General features: G+C 43.5%; 1 protein-coding gene, 1 non-coding gene and 1 pseudogene across 5 annotated transcripts; all 3 read right to left on the bottom strand.

Annotated features, from left to right (window-relative positions):
• Positions 1–1037: 1037 nt before the first annotated feature.
• LOC119358856 lies at positions 1038–11395 on the bottom strand (annotated as a pseudogene).
• Positions 11396–12898: 1503 nt separating this feature from the next.
• Positions 12899–12978, bottom strand: TRNAL-UAG. The gene has a single exon. It is a non-coding gene; the product is annotated as a tRNA-Leu (tRNA).
• An 889-nt stretch (positions 12979–13867) lies between these two features.
• LOC119358825 lies at positions 13868–21827 on the bottom strand. 4 transcript variants are annotated; one of them, XM_037625247.1, is made up of 17 exons: positions 21437–21820; positions 21117–21339; positions 20106–20383; positions 19420–19596; positions 18940–19281; positions 18535–18825; positions 18359–18453; positions 18178–18240; positions 17998–18086; positions 17815–17904; positions 17022–17687; positions 16220–16294; positions 15389–15459; positions 15244–15301; positions 15069–15086; positions 14770–14971; positions 13868–14661 (listed from the first exon to the last, which is right to left on the bottom strand). In XM_037625247.1, the coding sequence occupies exons 1-17, from the start codon at positions 21655–21657 to the stop codon at positions 14150–14152; spliced, it is 3471 nt and encodes a 1156-aa protein (XP_037481144.1). In that variant the 5' UTR covers positions 21658–21820; the 3' UTR covers positions 13868–14149. The 4 variants fall into 4 exon arrangements, with proteins under 4 accessions (XP_037481144.1, XP_037481130.1, XP_037481138.1 ...); XM_037625233.1 differs by having other exon boundaries at positions 18535–19281; XM_037625241.1 differs by lacking the exon at positions 15069–15086 and having other exon boundaries at positions 18535–19281; positions 21437–21821.
• Between the last annotated feature and the right edge of the window lie 2768 nt (positions 21828–24595).

The following is a 24595-nucleotide window of genomic DNA, read 5'->3' as shown; positions in this document are numbered from 1 at the left end:
GCGAGGAAGGCGGGGTCGTCGTCCTATGCGACAGCAGCGACGACGACGCGCCGCCGCCTGTTCGCCATGGCGACGCCGGGCAGGGGTCCACCAGGGGCGCCCGCATCAAGGAGGAGAAGGCCGACGACGACGATGGCGGCGACGGCGGCGACGACTTCCCCCTTTCTTTTTTTTAGATTAGGTTAATGTAATGTTTGAACGAATTTCGCCGAAATTTGTAATGTTTGGCCGAAATTTAACTAGTTTTTATCATAACTTCGCCGAACGTTCTTTTTTTTTAATACACGCCTGGGGGCGGCCCTGGGGGCCGACTCGCCCCCAGGGCCATTTTTTGCGCCGGCTCACCCCCAGGCGGCGCTTTTAGACGCCCCCTGGGGGGCCAACGGCTAGAGATGCCCTAAGGGCACGCTCTCAGTCGGAATTGATGCAGCCATCCAATTTTCTCACTAAGGCTGTAGACACTGCTATAAAAGAAGTGACAACAATTGCAGAGGTACAAATTGATTATGCTGGGCTGTCATATTTAGACAATTAATCTGAGCGGATTTAACCAATACTTTTACACCAATGATTCCAATCCCTCCTTTACTTATTTGTAGGCTCATAAGCATGCTGTAATTTGCAATAGAAATCTGCAACCCCTTCTGCAAGCTACTTCATAACCTTAACCCGAAGTAAATATTGTTGTTTTTTACGAATCTCAGACTTGTCCAATGATTTCCTTCTGACCGTCCTGTTCTTTATAAAGAGAGTACAAAGGCAGAGCGTAACACCCGCCAAACTTGCATCATATAGTGAAATCGATTTTCACAAATAAAACTAGCTAGCAATGTTGGTATAACATTTATAGCCAAACCATTATCTGAATCAAGTAAAATACACAGGCCTCCTGGCAGTTCAAACCACACTTGATAATTTAACATATTTTACAACCCAAATGACACCCGTGCATCACCAAATATAAAGTAGTTGATACTCCAATAAAATGCGTTGGAACAGTAGAAAGTAAACACGATTCCACGGGGGACAAAGTGGTCGGTCAACAATAACCAAGGAAAGTGGACTTTTATTTGCAAAAAACTCTAAAATTAAATGGATGACATGCAGGTGTACACGGAGGCAGGGGTATGTACATAGGTGGCATGTATGAACGACACAATGGTAGTTGACATATACAGTATGGATGTAGAGTATGGTGGAACACTGAAAATATGTAGTGTTGAGGAAGGTACTCGGTGGTGTATGGTTGGTGGAACACTTAAGGTAGGCGTGGGAGGAATCGGAGGCTCCAACACCCTCGGACGTGGAGCTCCTTCAACGCCGGCGTTGTGATGGTGATAAGTATCATCTTGCAGACCAGAGTTGTTGGCATATATACAACATGGCCATATGATGGAGCACTGTTAGCAAGGTAGTGTTTAGGAAAGTATTCAGTGGTGAATGTATGGTTAATGAACAGAGGTTAAATATACAGAGTGAAATCACATACCAACTAATGGATGGTCGACCGATGTGTTGATGGAGACCGGGTTTGATTCATCTGAGGTAGCTGCCCATCTCAGCGCGCTCGTCGAAGGAGGCAAACTCCGGTGGAAGCTTGGGGTCGTAGCTGTTGCGGTGCAGGGGTGAGCCCCACTGGAGCTTGCTCCACCAGCTCCTCTCGCCATTCACATTCACTATCTTCAGCTGGTATCCTTGTAGGAGAGGGAGGCGTCGGAGGCTCCAGCACCCTCGGATGTGGAGCTCCTTCCACACAGGTGTTGTGATGGTGGTGTCCTTGTCGTGGAAGTGTTGGAGCAGTGGCAGCTCCTGGAGACGTATCCTTTGGAGGCTTGGGAGCTGATAGGTATTACCATGTGTATGTTTGCTGAAGAAAATTGTCTTGAGGTTGTAGCAGAACAGGATGTCAAGTGTCTTGAGGCATGGCAGTGTTGCTATATGTGGCACCACGTGCTCCAATCTTGGGCAGTCCTCTAAGTGCAGGTGCTCTAGACTACTGAAGTCACAAGAACTATACCGTGAACAGAACCAAACTAGACTTTTGAGATTACATACATGCATATTGCGTAGGTTTTTCAAGCCTTGAGGGTTATATAGAACTCCTTCCATTTTATGGCACCAACGTAGCTCACATTCTTCCAGCTCGTGAAAATTGATCTGGTAAGGAAAATAGTCAATAGCAGTAGCACATGACATCGATATTGATTTGGTGACACTTAGAAGATACCATAAACCATCAATTGCCGACTGTGTCCCCGTGATCTCCACGTGGCGCTCAGTTCGGTTAAGGGGAACTGTAATTGCTGATGCAATTGAAATTTCCTCTGCATCGCAACTGCTATGCACATCCACATAAGTTAATTGCTTCTGCACCAACTCTTGCAACTTGCTATCGAGCATGGCTTCTTCATCTTGCAGTCGCCTGCTATTTGTAATGCATGGTGCAACTCAAATATAGAATGATTGGAAAAATTGTCCATGTCTTACTAAATCCACAACAGTGTCACCAAAGCTACGGAAGAACCTTGGGTCAGTAACACAGACTTGGGAAACTAGATTAGAGTGATTACCATTAGCTTCTGAACAATGATCCAAGTAAAACACATCAGGAAATCGCTTCAGCCTATGCCAAGGAAATCTCCTTAGAGATGGAACATCCAGCAAGAGCAATCGCCTAAGCTTGGGAAGGTTAGGGATATCTGCAGGGAGCTCCTTGGTAGCTGTACCGGACAAATCAATCTCCTCCAAGGCACCAAGATTATTGATCTCAACAGACTCAAGTTTTCTACATCCACGTAGAGACAAGCACCTTATGTGAGGTGCGCCAACCAACACGAAGGATGTAAGGTTAGGATGCCCTTCCAATTTGACTACCTGGACACCAGAGATTGGACTTGTGAGTGAAATCAATTCATTGTTGTCAATGAGCTTGAGCGACTGTAGCTTCTGTAGTTCTTCAAATATCTTCTGCGGGAAGTATTTTATTTGAGTCCCTGTGACCTCAAGGGTCATTAAGCTCGATAGAGAAGCCATTGAAGGAGGTAGTTCCACAAGGTTGGAGCATCTCTTCAGAACAAGCTCCTCCAGATTTGACATGTCCTTGAAAAGAGTGGGAGGGAAAGTAGTTATTTCTGAATAGGACATGTCGAGTTGTATCAAATTTCTCTTTCGGTTGGCCGTATCTTGTGTTAGATGAGAACAAGGAACTCCATTCATATCAAGAATTTCAAGCTTGTATAGAGTGGATAATGGTGAATATGAACTAGTATTTGTTGATGAGTGTGTGGCACTAGTTGTGAATGAGCTGGAAAGAGTTTTGAGATTATGACAGCCTCTAAGTGAGAGCAATCGAAGATTTCGTAGACAACCAATGGAAGAAGGGAGTGATTTTAGTGGAGAGTAGGAGAGATCAAGAACAAGAAGAAAACATAGGTTGGGCAAGTAATGGTCTAGCTTGGAAAGAATGGGTGATTGATCTGAGCAGCCTCTTAGAATAAGTGCAGTTGTGCCCCTTGTTTCCTCTGGGTTCAACCATTCTGGGCTCACATGGCATCCATGGTCACTGGCGAATGAAATCCATTTCTTCTTCTCATCAAGTAGTTCATCGACTGTGATGTCTTCTGCAATGAGGCCATGGTATGCACAGAATTGTGCTCCCGTATTGGTGGCTTCATAAGCTTCAGTAGCAGGAGAAAAGGGTAGCTGCAACAAAGAGTACTTATGGAATGCTTCGAGGATGACCCTTCCAATTCGATGCATATTTGAAAACTTGGTGTTGATGGTGCTGGTTTCTTCTTCTTCCTCGATGGCCATATATGGCAAGATGCCCTGGGCGGCCCAGTGGTGGATGAGCTCGTCCGAGGTAATAGATGCAACATGTGAATGTTTGCCAAACACTGCCATGGCGTAGTGGAAGCATTGGAGGGCTATGCAGTACTGCTTGCTTTTTTGACGCATCGCACCGTGTATGTGCTCTGCTGATTGATGCATTGCAAAGAGGATAAGCACCACAACATCTTCATCTTTGTCAATGGATATAACTTGATCGCCTTCTGACTTGCTCTTGTTGTAGGCATCATGAGAAGTGGTCGAGATGAGCCAACGAGAATTTGCCCACTCGAGCAGAGGAAGCCCGCAATCCCGTGTAAAACTGCCAGGCTCAATTGGCCCTTGGAGGTTCTCAGCCACTAGCAAGTACCTCTCGGCTGCCAACTGTTTGATGATCTGAGGAACTATCTTGTACCGCACGTGCCACGCCAAATCTGCGGAGGTAGCATCATCATAGGACCCGCAGGTGTAGTGCTGTAGCTCATCCCGCTTTTCCTTGAGCCAGTTGTATCGTTGGTCGAGCAGGCCGAGCTCCTTTGCTGCAGCGACGGCCAGCTGGTACTTGGTGCTCATGAAGCCTTTTCCTTGGGCTTCCTTTGCCGTTGGTGTGGGCTTCAGGTCAACCTTTATCACGTGTTTGAATAGTCCACAGTACTTAAACATTCTCTCCATGGCTATGCCTGACATGGCTCGTGTGCATGAAGCCATGGGCCCCACCCCAACATTCCAACAAACATTTTGACCTAAGGACGGTTGATTGACCAAGACAATGTATGCCTCCGTTTTACGGTATCCATTAAACCTGGACACATAAGCCAATGAATTAACTATTAGCACATGTATTACGTTACTAATCAAAATGGTCAACAGCTAGCTAGCCGGCTGGCCAACATCAATCTGTCACGCTCGATCAGCTTGATTACTCCAACCAGTCTCTCATATCGAACTTGTAAACTACAAATTGCATGCGTACAAATAATATAACCAACGGACCCATAAGCAATTCGTTCCATTAATACTAACAAAAGGTCCAGTGCAACAGGAGAAAAATAAAATCATAATCTTCAATGGCCATGAACACATTTTGCTGCATCATCAATATACACTATGAGTCTCAATTTTGTGAAATCATGACCATTTTTTTAAACTCGTAAACAAATTTGAAATCGTGGCCAATTTTCAAATTCATGTACACTTTTAGAAATTTCAAACATTTTCTAAAATAAATAACATTTTCTAATATTTGCAAACATTTTTCTAACAATTTTCTTGAGTCGGCGAACACTCCTAGAATGGACGAACATTGTTTGGGAAATTGGTTGAACCATTTTTGAAATTCATGAACATTTTTTTAACTTAACCAAAAAAAAAATTATTCAAAGAACATTTTCTGGATGGCATGATCATTTTTGAATCAGCGAACATTTTATTATTGAATAAACTATATTGTAAGTCACAAAAGTTTTTGAATTTTTAGGATATTTTTTCGTCCATGAATATTTTTTGAACTGGCGAAATTTTGTTAAATTTCATTAACATTTTTTAATACACGAACTTTCTAAAAATCATGAACATTTTTGAATCCACAAACATTTTATGATTTCTTAAACATTGTATTCAAAATTCACTTTTTTTAATTTTCATAACTTTTTGAAGTCCTAAATTATTTGAAGTGGAATAAAACGAAACGGAAAAGAAAAAACAAACTTCAAAAAATAGGCCGCCAGGACATGGGCCGGCCGAAATGGGCGCGTTGCGTCTTCTCTCAGCGCATAGAGCGCAGTATAGGAGGTCCCTATTGCATGGCCGGTCCAGGCACGGGATTCCCCTGTGTGAAATGGCTTTTATCACTACTATCCCTCCGTTCCTAAATATTTGTCTTTCTAGAGATTTCAAATGGTTACCACATACGGATGTATATAGACATATTTTAGAGTGTAGATTCACTCATTTTTGCTTCGTATGTAGTCACTTGTTGAAACCTCTAGAAAGATAAATATTTAGGAACGGGGGGAGTAGATGACATTGGTGGGTAATATTTTGCAACTTTGAGGGCAATTCTCGTGACGTACCACCGGAGGTAATAGATGCTTTATTATTACTAGCAAAAGTGCCCGTGCGTAGCAACGGGAAAATACTGCACGACCCTAACCCAATAACGATGTCTCAAGACCCCCAATTGGTCTTGTCGAGATGTCTCTCTCGGCATAAGAAGAGGAATCAACATTCTCTGATTGCCATACTGCCCAGCGGCCGCCGCTTGCCGGTCGGCCAGCTCCCTGCACAGCCCCGTTGCCACACATCGCCGCGCCTCCCCGCATCGCTTCACGCAAGCCTCAACACCCTTGCGCTTTCCGTTGGTCCACTCCGGCGTGCATCCCGTGCTACCTTGCCATGCTGCATGGCAATGGTGATAGCCAACGTCGCTCGTCTCATGGCAATGGTCGGTGTAGGAACTAGCGAGTTGATTCTCCAGCTGGTAGCCAAAGTAACCCTCCAGCCAGGGGGCTACCCGGAACCCATGCCAATGCATTCGATTTTAAGCCTGGCTGGAAGTAGTTTTCATCTTCCTAGCTCGCATACTCGGCGTAAGATGAGGTGGATGTGTAACCCTTGACCGAGGTTTCCTAAGTATTCCATCTCGCCGAACGGAATCGAAGTCGATGATGTAGATTTGATCTGATGTTGCGAAGTCCCCACCGTTGGCGCCAGCTATGGAGGATAATTATGCCCATGCCCATAAATGGTACAGTATTTGTACGTGATTTGTTTGGTCGTATGGTTATGCTCGGATTACCAGGGATCACTAAACATGATTTTACCTAGGTTCGGCCCCCCTAGGCTAGGGTAATAGCCCTACTCCTGCTTAAAGTGGACTATCTCTTGAGACATAATACAACGCTGGTTACAATGTGGGGAACCAGTGAGTTGGAGTGCAACTCGACGACTACAGTGGACGAACCAGACATGATGCTCTACAGTGGATGAACTGTTTTGTTGCAGTAAGAAAACATAACTTCAGTAAACTATTATGTCAAAAAAGGAAAAAAAGTACTTTAGAAAATACACCGCATAATCAAATGCAACTTTATTCAGCTTAATTTGTACACCGGCATGTTAGTTCATATCAATTTCTATCAACTTTTGTTGCAGGTAACATCTAATTCTATTGACGGCAGGGGCCAAGCAACCTCAAGATAGGATTTCAGCCTCTACTTCTATGGTAGAGGACTATATGTGTTTGGGGATACGGCATCATGTCAGATATAGATTTACTCTAAATGAATGTGTTATGATAATTAAGTAAAATTGCCACTTTAAGGTAGTTCTAACAATAAAAAGACATGGATAAACAATAAAAAGCACGCTGTAAAAGTAATGAATGTAAATTAGGAAGTTACAAATCATACCAAAAATCTATATCTCTCAGATCACCACGCCATTTATCCCGTACATGATCGGGCCATTTTTCCCATGAAGATGATTCCATGACTTATGTTCAGTAGTGTAACAAACTTGCTAGTTTGCACAAATTGACCTGCAAGAAAAAGATGTCGTGAATCGGTTATTCATATGGAATCACATTATCGCTAGCATAATCAGCGAAACAAAATTTCTATATAGTGTGCATAAGCTGTATAGTACTCCTACTATTAGAAATCCGACACTTACTGTACAAGGAACATTGGCAAGATAAGAAAGTACAGTTCTGTGTATGACATACTAAGAAAAGTAAGGACCAAACAGTGTGCAGTACGTTGTACTAGGAAGGTGGTGGCTGCCATTTATGGTGGTGGAAGAAGGAGAAGAAGGATACCCTCCATGGGTGTTTCTGGATCAGAAGTTCAAGGAAGGAACATTCCAAATCTGCGGTGGTAATATGGTCAAGGGGAGATACAAGTGGAGCAGCTTTTGATTTTTCTGGGTGAGGAGTCTTTTACTGGGAGCGAGAGGAGGATGGGAAACAGTTCTATTTGGCACGAATGTCGGTCGGTAATGTTGATTTTTTCTGTTAAATTGCTTTTTAGATATCCATATATCTCTTGCTTGTCCTCTAAATTTCTTCAAATATCATTTTTAGGGGATACCTACATAAAAATCGCCAGCCTTTGACATCGGCCTATTCACTTTTGTCTACAGAACATATAGATCGGGCACAAACAGTCTGAGATAAGAGCAAGTATGAACTCTTTGCTCTAGAACAAATGGCAAGATATATTGATTACATATTATCATGTTTTAAATTATTCTGTAGTTACACTTAGTAATTTTCCTAGTACCGGGTGTTCTTTTTTTTTTTGGTAAACAGACACCTAATTTATGTCAAGAATCAGTGAAGACATAGAGATTGCTATACGATTGAATTCAGTACAGATAAGATTAACCACATATCTACCTCTCAGCTCTGGGCTGGCCTTCTGAGAAGCTTTGAAACCGGGAACAACTTGTCACATGCAGGATCTTAGATCACCAAGAAACAATGTTCAGTAACTCTTAAACTGAAGGCTGGCAAACAAATATTAATTCTCTTAAACTTGGCTTGATAGCTGCACCTAATTTCCTTCCACGGTCCTGAGAAAACATAAGCAGTTGACATTTTTAGCTGTTATACAGCCAAGAAAAAAATAACAACAAAAGTACCTTGTTGGTAAAATGTGGCACTGTATGTCTATAGTATGAATGTCAAGAGATGATCGATCTGATCAACTGGATTTACTTGAAAAACTCTCACTAAAGGAAAAAATCAACAATCTTTTTGGTATTTTCATTGGCATTGATATCTAGAAAAGCAAGCAAATTAAACATGAAGAAACAACAAATGGAAGAAGCCAATGATTTTCTTTTGTATTGATCAGTGGAAAAAGAAATTAAGTCTAGATGCAAGAACACAATAGAAAAAATGAAAAGCTAGATAAAAAGAGTAGCTGCAGATATGAAATAACAGTAGTAAAGGGAAACAGAGATGATTTTTCAAAATAATGATTACTCGCTGAAAATAGAATTGTACTATAGATGTGCAAGAGCAATATTATAATGGTAAGTGGAATAAGCAATCTTTTTTTTCTGTATTGATCATTAGAAACAAGCACTATTTTGGATCAGCGAAAGAACAACAATTAACAGGGAAAACAGAAATGGACTTTCCAGTAACCGGTGGTCTCTGGCTGACCGATATTGCGCACCATCATTTAGCTATTGCTATTCTTTTCCTATATGTATTCCTAATGATGAATAGCAAAGGGGATAAATTTTTCTTATTTGTTATTAATCACTACAAACAAAGACTATTTTCGTATATGCGAAAGAACAAGGATTAAGAGGGGAAAGACCAGTTCTTTTTGTTGATGGCTAGAAAAAGATTAATCATAAACTAGATATGAAAGCAAAAAAATGAGTGAAAACACCAATGATAGTTGAAATTGAAGTAATGCTTCTAGCTAGGACAGAAATGAAAGAATTGTGATGAACAATATTGAGAATTTTAGTTGCAGAAAAAAAAAGGAATGGCTAGGATGAGAGGGCGAGGGGTTTCAACGAATGCACTCTTATGACTTATATATACCCAAACTGAGAAACTGAACCATCGAATGGTCAAAAGATGGGATGCTTGGTTACAGCAACAAGCAAACAATACATTTTGCTCAGTAGATAAATTATTTAAGGAACGGAACACATCATGAATGATTGTGAGCATAAACATGACATTGAAAGCTCTTATGTTGGAGTTGCCTCTGGGGACATACGCCGAACAGCCTCCGCGGCGAACGCTGAGCTGTGCCTCCGGCGACTCGAACACCGGATGGAAAAGACAAACTCGACACGAACTCATTATTCAGCGACGAACGCCTGCGGCGACAAACGCCAACGTTTTTCTTGTATTCACGACTCACACGATTCACAAGTACATGGCGACTCACACCAACTCTTAGTCATGCTACACACGCGACTACCTTTTCTGACTCCTAGCCGCCCTCACAGCCACTCGCCATCTCTTGGCACTGCCACCTACACGCACAGGCACAGCACTGAACATAGAGGCTACAGACTCGCCTACTACCTCCATGTACACATGCACTCACACGCTAACCAACTAACCCACGGATGCACTAACTAAGTCCACAAACGCACGAGTCAGCTAGCACACACACATGCAGCTAACAACCATGCATGCAGCCAACAAACAGCCCACGACCTTGGCAGCCGCAAGATCCGGCCACAAGGGCACGGCTCGCTGCTTCAGTTGCCGGCTCCACGCGACAACTTGGCCGCACGCACGCCAAGATTATTTCCAACATCTTGCATCACGAATGAATGGACTATATAGATATGACATAAACATTGTAAGCATAACCATGTACTAACTGTTAATAGAGTAAACCGTACTGGGTGAGCTTTGTAGACATAATACTGATTCATTGACCATCAATATATGTTTTACCTCTCAGCGGCTAAGAAACCTGAACTGGGGATAACTTTGTATAGTATAAACATTAAGTATTCATGTTTCTGCTTAAAAGCTGCAGACTAGCTTCCTTGTATGGTCCTGAGAAACACAAGCAAATTGACCCTGCTTGTTATATAGCCCAGAAGTGAGCAAAAAATCACAACGGAGAATATATATATATATATAAAGTACCTGGTGGTTGAATTAGGCACCGTAATACGGATGTCAAGAAATGGCCTCAACCATATTTACTTGAAATATCTCAGTACTGGGACAAGCCAACAATCTTTTGGTGTTTCTGGTGGAGCTGGTAACTAGAAAAGCAAGCAATGATAAATGTGGAAAAACAACAGTGGGGTGAAACCAAAGATTTTTTTTCCCGGTATTTATCCGCAGAAAGAGAACAAAGTCTGGATAAGAGAATAACACAATAGCAATGATGGAAATGCAATGATTTTTTTTTTGTATTTTTTTATCAATCAAAAGCTAGAGCTAGATAAAAGGAGTAGTTGCAGATCTGAAAAAACAACGGTAAAGGGAAACACAAACGATATTTTTTCAATGTTTATCACTAGGAAATGGGATTGCAGTGTAGATGTGGAAGAGCAATGACGAAGTGAAGCGTGCAATCAATTGATTTTTGTATTGATCACCAGAAACAAAGAGTATTTTGTCGATGTGAAAGGACAACAATGAACGGGGAAACAACAAATAGAATTCTTTTTCTCTTGGAATGACTCGAACATGCACATATTTTTTGGTTTTTTGTGTTGATCACTAGGAACAAGGACTATTTTTTACACATGGGAGAACAAGAATGGAAAGGGGGAAACACCAACTATTTTTTGTTTTTGTTTTTGTATTGATGACTAGAAAAAAGATTAATCCTAGACTGGATGTGAAACCACAAAAGCGAGTGAAAACACCAACTTTTGTTTTTTGTTTTTGTATTGATGACTAGAAAAAAAGATTAATCCTAGAATGGATGTGAAACCACAAAAGCGAGTGAAAACACCAACAAAATTTGAAATTGAAATGATGCTTCTAGCTATTAGAAGACGAAGGAATTAGAAGAACAGTGTCGATCGTTTTGGTGGTAGGAGAAACAAATGGCTAGGACAGAAGAGGGGCGGGCGTCTCAACGCCTGGAGTCATCACTTATATATACACAAAACTTGAACATCGACCGAAGGAAGGGTGCGATGCTTGGTTACATCAGCAAGCAAAGACTATGGTTCTCTGATAGATAAAGAGTTAAAGGAAACAAATCATGAATGTCCAAAGAATAAAGGGGATAACCTGCCATGTGCAACAAGGCCAAAGGGGTATTATGTAAAGTTGAAGTTGCATAATGTTTAAGGTGTAGCCTTCAAGGTTAATTCAGCTCTGATGGTTGTAGACCACCATGGTCCTGTCATTAGGTATTCGCGATGGACCGTCGCACTTCTATCTGGTATGTCAAATAGTTAGGCCTTCGATATTTGCGTGTGTGGCTAGGGGTGTTCCAGAACATATACATGCGGTGATAATAAGATAACTTCGAGAGGTTTCTGCTTTACTGGCAAGTTTTAAGAACAAAATGGGGAAAAAATGGAAGAGGAATTCAAGAGGAGATGAAATGAAGCCATAAATCTTTGATCTGTATGTTGATTCTATACTTCATCTTTTACATACACATAGCACACCAGACAAAGAAAAGCAAAAGCAAAAGCAAAAGCAAAAGAAGAAGGGCATGGCAGCCACAAGCTTGTAAGACGGAATAGGTTGGTCATCATGGTTATGTCTTTTAATCCTGTGCATCACTCATAAGTGAAGGTGCTTTGGTGAACTGGAAGCCCGAGCCAGCATCACCTTTCCTATGGCTATGGAAGTGCACTTCACACATCGGAGGGTGTTCCATGCCATCAACTTGAAATGGATATTTGACTGGGTTCCAGATTGATTGTGTGCACGCTATCTCATATGTATGCATACTAAAGCTGGACACCTCTGTATCAGTTTGCGTGCTTTGTGCAGTAACAGAAGCTGTGCTCAGTCCGAGCGAAGGAATCGACGATTTCATTGGCATTTGCAGGCATCTAGAGAGAAATCGACAGTTGCAAATATAATCTAGAGAGGTGAAACACTCAAATACTGGGCTGCTGAGACATCACGTACGTCCCACTGCTCGGGTAGTGTCGACCACAGCTCAGTTCATCACATGCAAAAACAAATGGAGCACCTCAAGTTCCTTCTGACATTGATAAAACACTTGCTTTCCTACACCAAAAAAAAAAGTAAAGGTGATTTCATGGGATGGGAGGAACACTTTCTATTTGCAATCTACATGTGGGGGCGGGGCATCTTCTCTCAGACTAAATCTGCGCTGAATCTATCTTAATTGGTACACAGAACTTGAAAGTACTTGTTGAACGTACCCCTTATGCTCCGAACGTCGATTTTGCGAGCTTTTGTTTGCAATCCAATATAACTTATACCATGGCATGGCAAGCAAAACCGTATGGAAATACGAAGAGTTGCAAAATATGGTTACTCCCACGCCCTTTTCTTCATTTTTCACGAACAAAAAGGAAAATAGTACCGAAGAGAAAAACAAAACAAAAAATTAAGACAAAAAACTTGTTTTGACAGCTGTGGGGTTTGAACCCACGCCCTTTCGGACCAGAGCCTAAATCTGGCGCCTTAGACCACTCGGCCAAACTGTCTTTGGTGACAACAATGGACAAAATACATATTACTAGGGTGATCACCTTCACGGTCTTCTTCCCAAGTTACTGAGGCCTCCGGCCCAGCCCCTGCAGATCTCAACGCAGTCAGCACACAACTGTGCTCCAGATTTTCACATGGTAAATCCAGATGGGAAGTTCAACGTCTACGTTGTTGTGATTCAGCTTCAGCTCACATGGGTGTGCAATCTCCTATGCTTGAGAAGCTAGGCAAATCTTGACAAGGTTCCGGACCTATGTAATGCAGACATGGCTGCCACTTAATTAATGAATTCCTTTTTTTCCCCGCAAAAAAAAAGTCGAAACTGCGGTGGCGGGGTCCAGGTGGCGTGCAATGACGAGCGGCAACTGGTTCGTTCGGTGAACTTCCATGGCACCAGCTGTGCCTAGTCCTCCTTCGTAGTTTCTCGTCAGAGTCAAAGCTGCGCTGTCGCACGTGGCTGAGTTCTCATGCAGATCCTCATTTAGCTCCACGAGGCCTGATGTGTGTGCCGCTCAGCAGATTACGATGGTTTTCGCCCGGTTTTCCACTAACTAACTGGACAACTCACTTTTGGTTTAATTAATGGATGAGGCAAAATTACCTCCGTTTTGAAAAAACTAAAAATAAAAACAAGGCAAAGCTAGGTCTCAAAATCCTTGGTGCAAACTACGTTTGGTCATGAACTAAATGGTGCCTTGGGCGCCAACCTCCAAAAACAAGGACATCTTCCTCCATTGGTGTTTATTAACCTACAGTCCTTCTCATCAACTTACATAGTATATGTGACATTTTAATCACACCAGATGCAATTATCTTGCGACGAACAGAGGAAAAAAAAATCACATCTCATCAAAATGAAAATCCACACCAGCAGAAATGAAGATGTGCCATAAACCTCAGCTTTATTTTCCTTTTTCTCGGGAACAATTTTGCGTCCCAGAAGAAAAAAAAATGTTTCATATATATAACAAACAGCACCCCATATGCGCGCTCCGATAAACGGAGGCGGAATCAATCGCAGGAAACAAAATTGCAAGCTAAAATGCCATTGGCACCCTCACCATCTTATTCTTGCTAGCTACAGGAACCAATGTGCAACAATAGGTCACAACTAGCAACTACATATGCACAGTTTAAATAAAACAATCAGGTTATTCCCCTTTTCTTTCACATGAACCCAAGCTGCGTCAGGTCGTCATCAGGCACCTCAAGAACGCCTGAGAAGTCACAGTCCTGCGGCAACGACTCGTCGAGCCCGTCGGGGAACCACGAGCTGAAATCGCCGCCTTCCTGCACGTCGAGCCCCACCGGGACGTCCAACATGTCGTCGTCCAGTCCAGGCAGGCTTGCTGGCATCACGGGATGGGTGGATCGCTGGGTGGCGTTCCCAGGAGCAGCCCTTTGTTGCCGGGAGATTCTCGCTGTGCCTGAAGGGCCCGCCGACGGTTCCGGGTGCTCCTGCACAGCCGGTGCTGGAGATGGCTCAGCGGCTCTGCCTAGGACGTCGCCGGAGGCTGATAGCTGCACCAGCTTCTGCTTTGACTTTGTCTTGTTTCTGCGGTCACCGCTCCTCCCGCTGCCTGAGGAGCGGCGCCCTGATCTTCCACAGGAGCCCTTCGCCGATGCTTCTCTGCTGCGGTCCCTTTCCCTCTTGCCCTTTTTTGATCTTGTTGTAACACCTGGAAATTAATGGGCAAGCACAAGTCTATGTTAGCTTCCGAAGCACCAGTTCCAGTAACAAACGATATGGTTTTCTCTCTTATCAACAGTTGGGGCGCGTGTATTACCTTCTGTAGACTTGGCGTCGCTGATTGGGAAGGGTGCAGATAGCACGCTCCAAAGAGAAGGCTTTCTGAAGCAGCTCTTCTTCATTCCCTCGAACCTCTCGCATCGGGCAAGGGTGCGCCTGGCAAAGGCTGAGGAAAATGCTAGTTCTTTTTCAGCCCTACTGACAACAGCCTTGTTTTGACGAGAACCGGCTCGCGTACCCTACGTATCATAAAGACATACAATCAGTATCCAGGATTACTCAGCATTCCTCTATAAACGGTACTGTTAAAGCGCTGACAAAAGAAGAATGAACAACCTCCACAGCCTCCACACCCTACATATCATCAAGACATACAATCAGTATCCAGGATTACTCAGCATTCCTCTATAAGGAAAACTATAGTTTATAAGAGCAGGATGATCATTCTCCTGATATAAGGTATTAACACCGATATCAGAAATGCGACCATGTAGAGAGATGCCTTAAGTACCTGAAGTTTACTGTACGCGCTTTCAACCAGTTTGTTCAATGCATGTTGCTCTAAGCTCCTGTCAGGGGATTTTTTAAGTTAGACACTGAAGAAATCCTGTACAGTGCCATTTAAGATATAATCCACAAACAAAATCCATTTATACCTCTCCTCGATACTTTTTGTATCTTGAATTGCTTTGTCTAACTTATGCAATCCATATTTCTTTTCCTTCAACTGCAAAATAAAAATGATACATTATGTAAACTGTTAAACCCCTAATGAGAAGAAAACTACATATGATTCAGAGATAAGAAAAGGCATCAAAGGAAATGCATCAAATGAGAAGTCTTAAAATAGGATAAAATGAATTATCAATCTAATCAGGTTGAATCTTTATCTTATGGTGTAGATCAACCACTTAAAGCCACTGAAACTATTATATAGACCCCTTGAGGTATTCCATATTGCACTTATATGCTATTTTCTAGTGATATGGGACATACCAACTTCATTTTGTGCTGACTAGATTTGGACCCGCGCCGTTCAAATTGGAATAATCACAATTTAGGATGGCAAGATTAAGATCTATACGTGATATTATGGCTCCGAACCATCATGAAGGGTACCAAGATGCAGTTCTTCCATGGAAAATAACTAGTTGTTATTTGTTAATCATATCTGATGATGTTAATAGACGTCATTAAACACATAAGTTACATTACCCCTATACTTCCATATGTTGATGCAAGGTGAACAAGGCCTTATATGCTCAAATTCAAGTTGTCATTTTTTTTTCCTTTTCGAATAACCAGTACACCAAAGCACAAGCTCTAAAAACAAACAAAATTGTAACACCTTACACTAATCTGACGCAATCACAGTAACACATTGGGAGAAAAAAGTAATAGGGTAAGCATCCATGTTTAATGAAAATGATGACATTTTACTTAAAGCGCATTCAAAGCATGTTAAAAGGAGTGGTTGCAAAGGCAACCTGATCATGTAGCCTTCTCCTCAGCTCTGAAATCATTTTATTGATGTCCTCATCCCCTTCATCATCTAAATTTGGCTGAATCATAATGCAACGATAAGGCAAGAAACAAAAATCAAATATAAAAAGGAAAAGTTCACCCAAGTAAATTTTGATCGGGTTATTGCATAAAATTAACCAGCCATTACACAGGATGACAGGACTACACAAAAATTGAAATATGCCGAAAATGACATCAAATATCAAAAGTAAAAAACTGCTAACTAAGTGTATGCCTAGGCATATTATGCTCCTAACCATGTTAGCTACCAGAGTAAAACAGCCGATAATATATAGTAGCAATTGCATACTAGGATACCGATATTAAGGCATTTCCTGCAAGGATCTCAACTACTCTTCGAAATCATCTGCGTTTGTGGCTACTTAATAAATTATCTTAAACTATGACGAGCATCAAACCATACAACACAGCTCCTCAATTTTTAACCCTTCCATGTACAAGGTTCAAATGCCCAACATTAATAGTTTTACGTTTACAAAAGGTATAGAAACCTTGTGTGCCACAGATGACATCCAAGGAAGATAAGTCCCTGTCAACTAACATCCCAACAAACAAATGAGACTGCTCACATTTTGCCAATTTGTGATGTTTCATGTTACCTGATTCCTAGGCATATAAACTTATAAAGAATGTTTCATGTTACCTGATTCCTAGGCATATAAACTTATAAAGAACTACATACAGGGGTATTTAAGTTTTCAAATGCTCAAGATGTTAAGAGATTTAGGCTTTATGGAATCATACCACTGTCTCCAGACAAATGCCAATACTTTCCAGCTCAATCAGAATCTTATCATCCATAGACATCTGCATGTACTGATATTCATGTGGAGGTATAGAGATATTTTTCCTTGAATTTCCACACTGCTGTGAAATCTGTGGTATTAAGTCATGCAAATGGCCATATTCTGGGTGTACAGCACCATTGAATCCATCTGACAAACTCTCGCAATGGATCGAAGTTTGACTACTGGAGCTCATGAAATTGCTCGAAGCTGTGTATCCATCGCACAGGCTCTGATTTACCACTGAAGAATTGCTTGAATGTGTAAAATCCACACTCAACCCAGAATTATATGTTATGTCACTGACTTGAACTTCATTAGTTAGGTATCTGTGGGCAGTGCAGGGAATATGGCTATCTGAAATATCGACAAAGATGTCTCTTTGCACATCACTGGAGCCAGAAAAATTATCTTCCATGATTAAAGCTGAAAGGAGTCTGTGTGCCATCGGGGCCATCTCATGAAACCATTCGTTGGGTTCTACATTTTGTGGCCCATTGATGAGGTTTTCCTCGCCAGGGATACAACTTCTGACAGGTCCTTTTGTTCTAACTCCACTGGTTTTGCTTAGCTCGGATGAGAGAGATGAATTAGATGCAGCCAGCACCTGAGAAGAAATTTCCTCCTGTAGATGTTATGGAACACGTCAAGCACTGAAGCAAAGATACGAGCTCTAAAAGTGGGATGAACTTCATGAGAGGGCAAAGTTCTCTTAGATGGGATGACTCACGCACGCAAGAAGTGTAACATACCATTGTTTGTGGTTTGATGCAGTCGGTGGATGCTATGACATTATGTCCACCATAGGACATGTTCATCTCAAGCTCTTCCACAAGGTCAATCTGACAATGAACTTCAAGTGAGAATTTGTCCAAACCCAACAAGGAAGCAAGTATGGTCGAGCATGACATATTTAAATTATAATGGGCACCAACCTGGTGCTCTAAGAAAGCTAAATTTTCAGAGCTTATGAAAGTTAGCATTGGCTCCATCTCCTTCCAAAAAGGTCCAGAATATGCACCAACTGCAGAAAAAAAAACAGAAAATTATAGGCATCTACCCAAAGAGATGTGACATAGCTCAACCGGCAAAATCAGACAAGAGAATAAACGCACTGATAGCACTGCGAGCAGCATTTGCAGCAGCTAAAAGCTCCTCTAGGTCACCGTCTGGTTCAGCTGCAATGATCAGTTAGTTATTAAAATCGATAGGCTAAATTAGGGCAGAGGAGAGGGAAAGTATCCAAAATTGAACCATAATAGTTGAAGCATAAAGGTGAAGTGTCTTTCTACAAACCTGGTATAACTGTAGGCTTGCAATTCAGAGTCTGTTCGTGACTGGGTGAAGTTTTGCAGTCAGAAGGTTTAGTCATCATGGAGTGCCCCACTTTACTGCACCAGCGTTTATAAGCCCAAATCAGTTTCATATAAAGAAACTAAAATTCACATTGTTACTGAGGAAGCATTAGGTACCTTTCATTATTTTCTTCTCCAGCTCTTCCACATTTTAGTGGTTTTCTTGTTCCTGTAGCATCCAAATTTTCTTCTGATATTGAGGAGCACCCTTTTACATCCATAGAACCTCTTCCGCTCCTCCCGTGCCGAAGAACACCTCCATGTTCAGGTTTTTCTTTTGAAGGTGCCTTATTTGATGGAACAATTGATCCTGTTGCATTGTGGACTGCAGTTGCCTCCTCATTCTCCAGCTCACCACTATTCTTAACTTTCTCCTTGGCCTTGCTTTCGGTAGCAGCGAGCCGCCCACTTTCAAACAATCCAACAGGAGATGAGATGCTATCAATCTTGGCTACTGTTTGTGAATTACTGCCAGTAAAAATTTTTGGAAGCAAAATACTGCATGACTCAATAGATGCTGACCTAGCAGCAGTATCAGGTGGAGATCCATCAGATAAGGCTTCGTCTAAATTTGAGACTGGAGACACTACATTCGCTCTCCTTGTCCGTGACATTTTCTGTGGGCGCTGTCCAACCCAAGAAATCGGAGGTGTGGATGCATTTGAAGGTGTCGAACCACCTGAACGTTTGCGGTTTGTCATGCTTCTCAAAGGCGAGGCTTTATTTGAGCAAGGTGTTTCTTCACATTCATCGCTTACTCCTGCTGAACGTTGGAAGGGGGCCATGACAAGTGAACTGGTTCTTGGTGACCTGCATGCTTTAGTCTTGGGCGAGGGACTTAAGTTTGTATCAGAAGTATGTACCCTGCATATACAGAAATGCAGCAGACCATCAGAAGAATTAAGAATGATAATGTTGCAGTACTTATTCAAACAAACAAAGTGTGATTTGTCAAGATGAGAGTTACTTATGCATGAGAATAAAGTAAAGGACTATGCTTACTTGTTTCCTTTTATCATAGCACGCTCCTTTCCAGGTCCAGCATGCCGGATTCTTCTTTCATTTGGTAGACTGGCATAATCCACATCAATCTTGGATAGAATACGCGACCCAATGTTATTCTGCTGAAAACTGCTATCCATCTTGCTACCTGCTACTGCTCCGACAGAAGCTCCATGTCTGCAACAAAAGAATGAAAAACGGTGAGTTCTAACCCGGTGAGGAAATGATGACATAATTAGCAGAACAGTTTTCCACATATGGCCAAATAGTGCTGGTAGAAGATTTTAAGTAGAATGGATAAGAAGCATAAATATGACTGCAACCTAACGAAAAAACTATGTGGATCAAATAAATAAACGGCACTTCAGCCAAGAAAGAGTTGAAGAAACCCAAGCATCAACATCGTGGTTACGCTTGATGAGCATACATAATAATGGCATTCATCTTTCCCATGATGTCAATGCACTGCATGTCAGGCCTCGCTCTCTATTCAATTATGAACTTTGTCTGTATGATGTTTACCAACCTAGATGTCATATGTACCATAGTACTATGCTTGAGTTGTTTTCACATTACAAACTTTAGTTCAGCCTAGTACTCAATTAGGACTAAAAATCAATTAACCTGAGTTTTCGGCAAAAAACAAAAACTTGAAGCAGCAGGTAAGCACGCCAAACAAAGTTTACCTGAATGCAAGACCATCACTAGACCGCGGACGTGCTTCGTTAGCTGGCCTGTTTTGACCCACAGGTTTAACATCTCGATCAGCATCATTGCTTCTACTGAGCATTGTTCCCAGAGAGCACTTGCGTTTTACTTTAGGTGAGTCCTGTGATTTCTCCTCAGACAACTCCGATACTGGAACAGATGTTCTTGCAAAAGTTTTTTCCTTATCCAGTGGTGAAGTTTTAGCACTATTAGCTAGAGGACCTTGCCTTGTTAGAACACTGCCACGTCCTTCCAACTGAAATATGCAGATATACATTGAAATAAGTTGGAATAACAGAAAATGGTAGCACGAGAAATTTTTAAGGAGTGTGAAAACATAATGAGTGTGATCTGTTACAGAAACTGTGGAGAGAATAGCAGGCATAAAAAACCTTTTAAACTTCAGGTCTTCGAGGTAGGTCACTCAAACAAGCTCAGCCAGAGTTACAGTTTTTATTTTTATTTTCAAATCCCCGAGGAACAAGTTACAACAGGGAAGTACAAATCACAGAGGCCAATCCATAAAAATTCGCAAGTTTTAGGATAGGTTCAAAACTGAAGACTGCATTTGGATTATGAAATGAAATAACCACACTAGCAACATAGACTGAATGGTCAGAGAACAGAGCAGGAACATCGGTTCTTTCCATGGGCATTAAACCTAAATCACCATCTTCCCGCCCTTGTACTGCTTTAAAGAAGGCCAGGAAATTGTATGAAATCTTATAATGGTTTTCAAACCATCCATGGCATAATTTTACAGTCAGAAAACTGTATGAAATCTTATTGGTTCCAGCTAGTAACTAGCCAAAAACAAGGGCAGATAGATGGCATCGGCAGTTTAGCCCAAATTATAACATTTGCTTAAGCTACAAATTATAAGCCTGAAAGCAATAAGACTGAAAACTTGGTGAACTGACAACTGAGTATTTGAGAGCATCGATAATGGAACAATGTCACTTGACAATATAATAAAATGAGGCACGAACCCGTCCGTCTGTCATCGAGGACCGCATGCGCTTGCTGATTGCCCCCAGGGAGCTGTTGTTGTATCCCTGAGCACCGGGTCTCGACGCCGCGCCGACGGGGGCAGCGGGTGGTGGCGCCCCTGTCTTGGCGGCGCTGGCATCGCTCCTCTGCCGCCTGCGCGTGACGACGTTCTTGTACTTTTCGATCTTCTGGATCGCGTCCTCCAGCGACCGCACCTTGTCCCTGGCAGAGAGACCGATCAACCAACTAGCGACGGCGCAGGCACAGGGGACAAGCACCGGTACAGGGGGCGGCGGTGGGTTAGGATTGGGGCACGTACCTGGCCTTGCCGGAGGACTCGGCGACGCTGTCGCGGACCCGCCGGAGCTCCTCCGGCGGGTCGCCCGCCTGGAGCGCCCGCCGCAGCTCGGCGTGGCGCGCGTGCCTGGGCTCCCCCGCCGGGGGGACCGTGCCCAGCGAGATGTACTTCGCGAGACCAGTGGTCGGAGGGAGAGGGGGAGCCCCCGCCTCCTCGCCGCCCTCGCGGGGCGCGCCGGCCATGGGGGGCGCGAGACGGGACGGGCCGGCGGGCTAGGGCTGGGCGGATGGATAGGCTGGGCCACGGCGAATGCTGCCGAGGCGGACGCGCGCGGCGACGGAGGCTAGGGGGCCGGCGGAATTGTGCCGGCGCGCGGTGGAGGGCCGGCCGCGGCGGGGGAGAGGGGAAGGGCCGGCCGCGGCGGGGGAGAGGGGAAGGGCCGGCGGCGATGGGGAGAAAGGCGCAGGCTTTGCTGAAAGGGATGGATTTGATGATGGATAGGGATGGAGGGAGGGAGGGTGGGATTGGAGTCAACCTCTTTCCCTAGATGGGTCAACGGCAATAGAGCACGTGCCACTCTAGTTTTTTTTCCACTTGTGGTAATTTAGGGCACCAAAGGTCCCTCCAAAAGGTGCCGAGTTTAGATGAACGCTCGTCGAATCCCATGAAAAAATTTCATTCGTCCAAAAAAATAGAAACTTTGCATTTCATTCTTTTGTGTGAATGAGTTGTGGCTCTGTATTAATCAAACATTGGCGTTACATGAAATCCCCAAAAGGAAAAAAGGAAAATACAATGCACTTCTGAAAATACAATGCACTCCTCAGGGATTCTGCCATCTTGCACAATCGATGGCGCGCCGAAATTGATGTTGTTGGAGTTTCATGCCATTGCTAGAACAATAAAGTTGCATCCACACAGGCGGCTGGGAAGCCATCGATCTTTGTCGTGAAGTGTTAGAGACATTGACCCCGAAGGGTTCATGGCCCAAAGAAGAAGATGGTGCTGAGCTGATTACACCTAGACGTCCGCTCGAGTTGAGGGTGTAATAAATAGTCACCGCTACAGCCAAAGCACCACCAGCCCGACGAAAGACACAACCGACTCTCCTTGCATTGCCCGCAGAGGAAAGGCAAATCTTTTCGTCCGATCCTTCCACTAGATCTGAAGGCGCACGCACCGCCAAAGCCGAAGAAGCCAGAGAAGGACTTATTGCGCACCACCACCACCGCTACCGGAAGAGCTGAAGCGACAGACAATAAAGACCTACCTACCTATCAAGATTTGTCGCGGGTTCCAACATCTCACGCATTGCCTGAGACGTAGAAGAAGTCAAATGAACCATTATGAAGTGGTGTTGCCACCACTGCTAGAAGGACCAAAGCGGCAAACACCGAAGACCTATGAAAAGCCCCAAGAAGAGAACGAGCTAAAACTCCCACCGATAGATTGGGGCCTCCCTGCACTCCCCCGCCCGCGGAGCCCATGAAGGAGGAGAACGTCGATGAACTACCAGCGGAGGAGATGTGGCAGCTGGAGGAATCTAGATCCCAAGGTAGGACCACGACTATAGTATGGAAAAGAACAGCTAAATCATAGAAAAATTAATGTTTGTTGTTCTAATAAGGATGGTTACTACTTGATGCTTATGTCAGTTTGTGAGGTTTGAAGAGTAAGTGTAGTGAAAGCAAAGGAGAAAGATGCAAAAGCAATGAAAAAGACAAATCGACACTAGTACAAGTTCGTACATGGACCTGTTCAATCTACCACCATTGATGTTTAAAGAAAAGCATTACATTCAAATTGGTAAGGGCATATCCAGTCGTTGGCCCCCCCAGGACGCATAAAAATCGCCCTCTGGGGGCGAGCCGGCGATACAATCGACGCTGGGGGCTGTTTTGCGCCCAGTCGTCGCCCCCAGCTCGTCCCTAGGCGCCGAAATTGGCCTACTTTGCAGCCCAATTTCGGCGAATAAAGGGCCCATATGGGCGAGAATAGGCCCATATTCGGCGTGGTTTCGCCGTGTCTCGGCGTTCAATTATCAACACAATTATTTCTTATCACATATTTCATCACAGAAAAGTCAAATACTTCAACAAAATAGTACAACAACAAATAGTTCAATACAAATTATATAGTTCAACAAATAAAAACTCGTATTTCATCACATGGCGTCCCCCTTGAGCCTCCATAGGTGCTCAATCAGATCTTTCTGCAGTTGATGATGCACCTGTGGGTCTCGGATCTCCTGACGCATACTAAGATAGGCAGTCCAAGTTGCCGGTAGCTGGTGATCAATTTCGGCTAGAGGACCCTGCCTGTAGTATGGTTCAGTGTCAAACACTGGGTCTTCTTGCTCACTCTCGATGATCATGTTGTGCAAGATGACATAGCAAGTCATAATCTCCCACATTTGATCTTTGGACCAGGTCTGAGCGGGGTACCGAACAACAGCAAATCGAGATTGGAGCACACCAAATGCCCGCTCGACATCCTTCCTGCAAGCCTCCTGAAGCTTCGCAAACCAGGCGTTCTTGCCTCCTGCCACAGGGTTTGAGATCGTCTTCACAAATGTCGACCATCTCGGATAGATGCCGTCAGCTAGATCGTACCCCTTGTTGTATTGGTGCCCATTGATCTTGAAGTTCACCGGAGGAGAATGGCCCTCAACGAGCTTGGCAAAAACAGGAGAGCACTGCAGCACGTTGATGTCATTGTGAGTTCCTGGCATACCAAAGAAGGAGTGCCAAATCCAGAGGTCTTGTGTGGCTACCGCCTCAAGCACCACACTGCAACCGCCTTTGGCGTCTTTGTACATCCCCTGCCAACCAAATGGGCAATTCTTCCATTTCCAATGCATGCAGTCGATGCTTCCAAGCATCCCAGAAAATCCTCTTGCTGCATTCTGGGCTAGGATCCGAGCAGTGTCTTCCGCATTGGGTGTTCTCAAGTATTGTGGCCCAAACACTGCCACCACTGCCCGACAGAACTTGTAGAAAGACTTTATGCTGGTGGACTCGGCCATGCACCCATAGTCGTCGAGTGAATCACTGGGAGCTCCATATGCAAGCATCCTCATCGCTGTCGTGCACTTCTGGATGGATGTGAATCCAAGAGCGCCAGTGCAATCCATCTTGCACTTGAAGTAGTTGTCGAACTCCCGGATGGAATTCACAATCC

The sequence above is a fragment of the Triticum dicoccoides genome, chromosome 1A (genome assembly GCF_002162155.2).
Source record: "Triticum dicoccoides isolate Atlit2015 ecotype Zavitan chromosome 1A, WEW_v2.0, whole genome shotgun sequence".
NCBI classification, from domain to species: domain Eukaryota; kingdom Viridiplantae; phylum Streptophyta; class Magnoliopsida; order Poales; family Poaceae; genus Triticum; species Triticum dicoccoides.
Note: the sequence above shows the minus strand (reverse complement) of the source record. Positions and strands in the feature narration are given on the sequence as shown.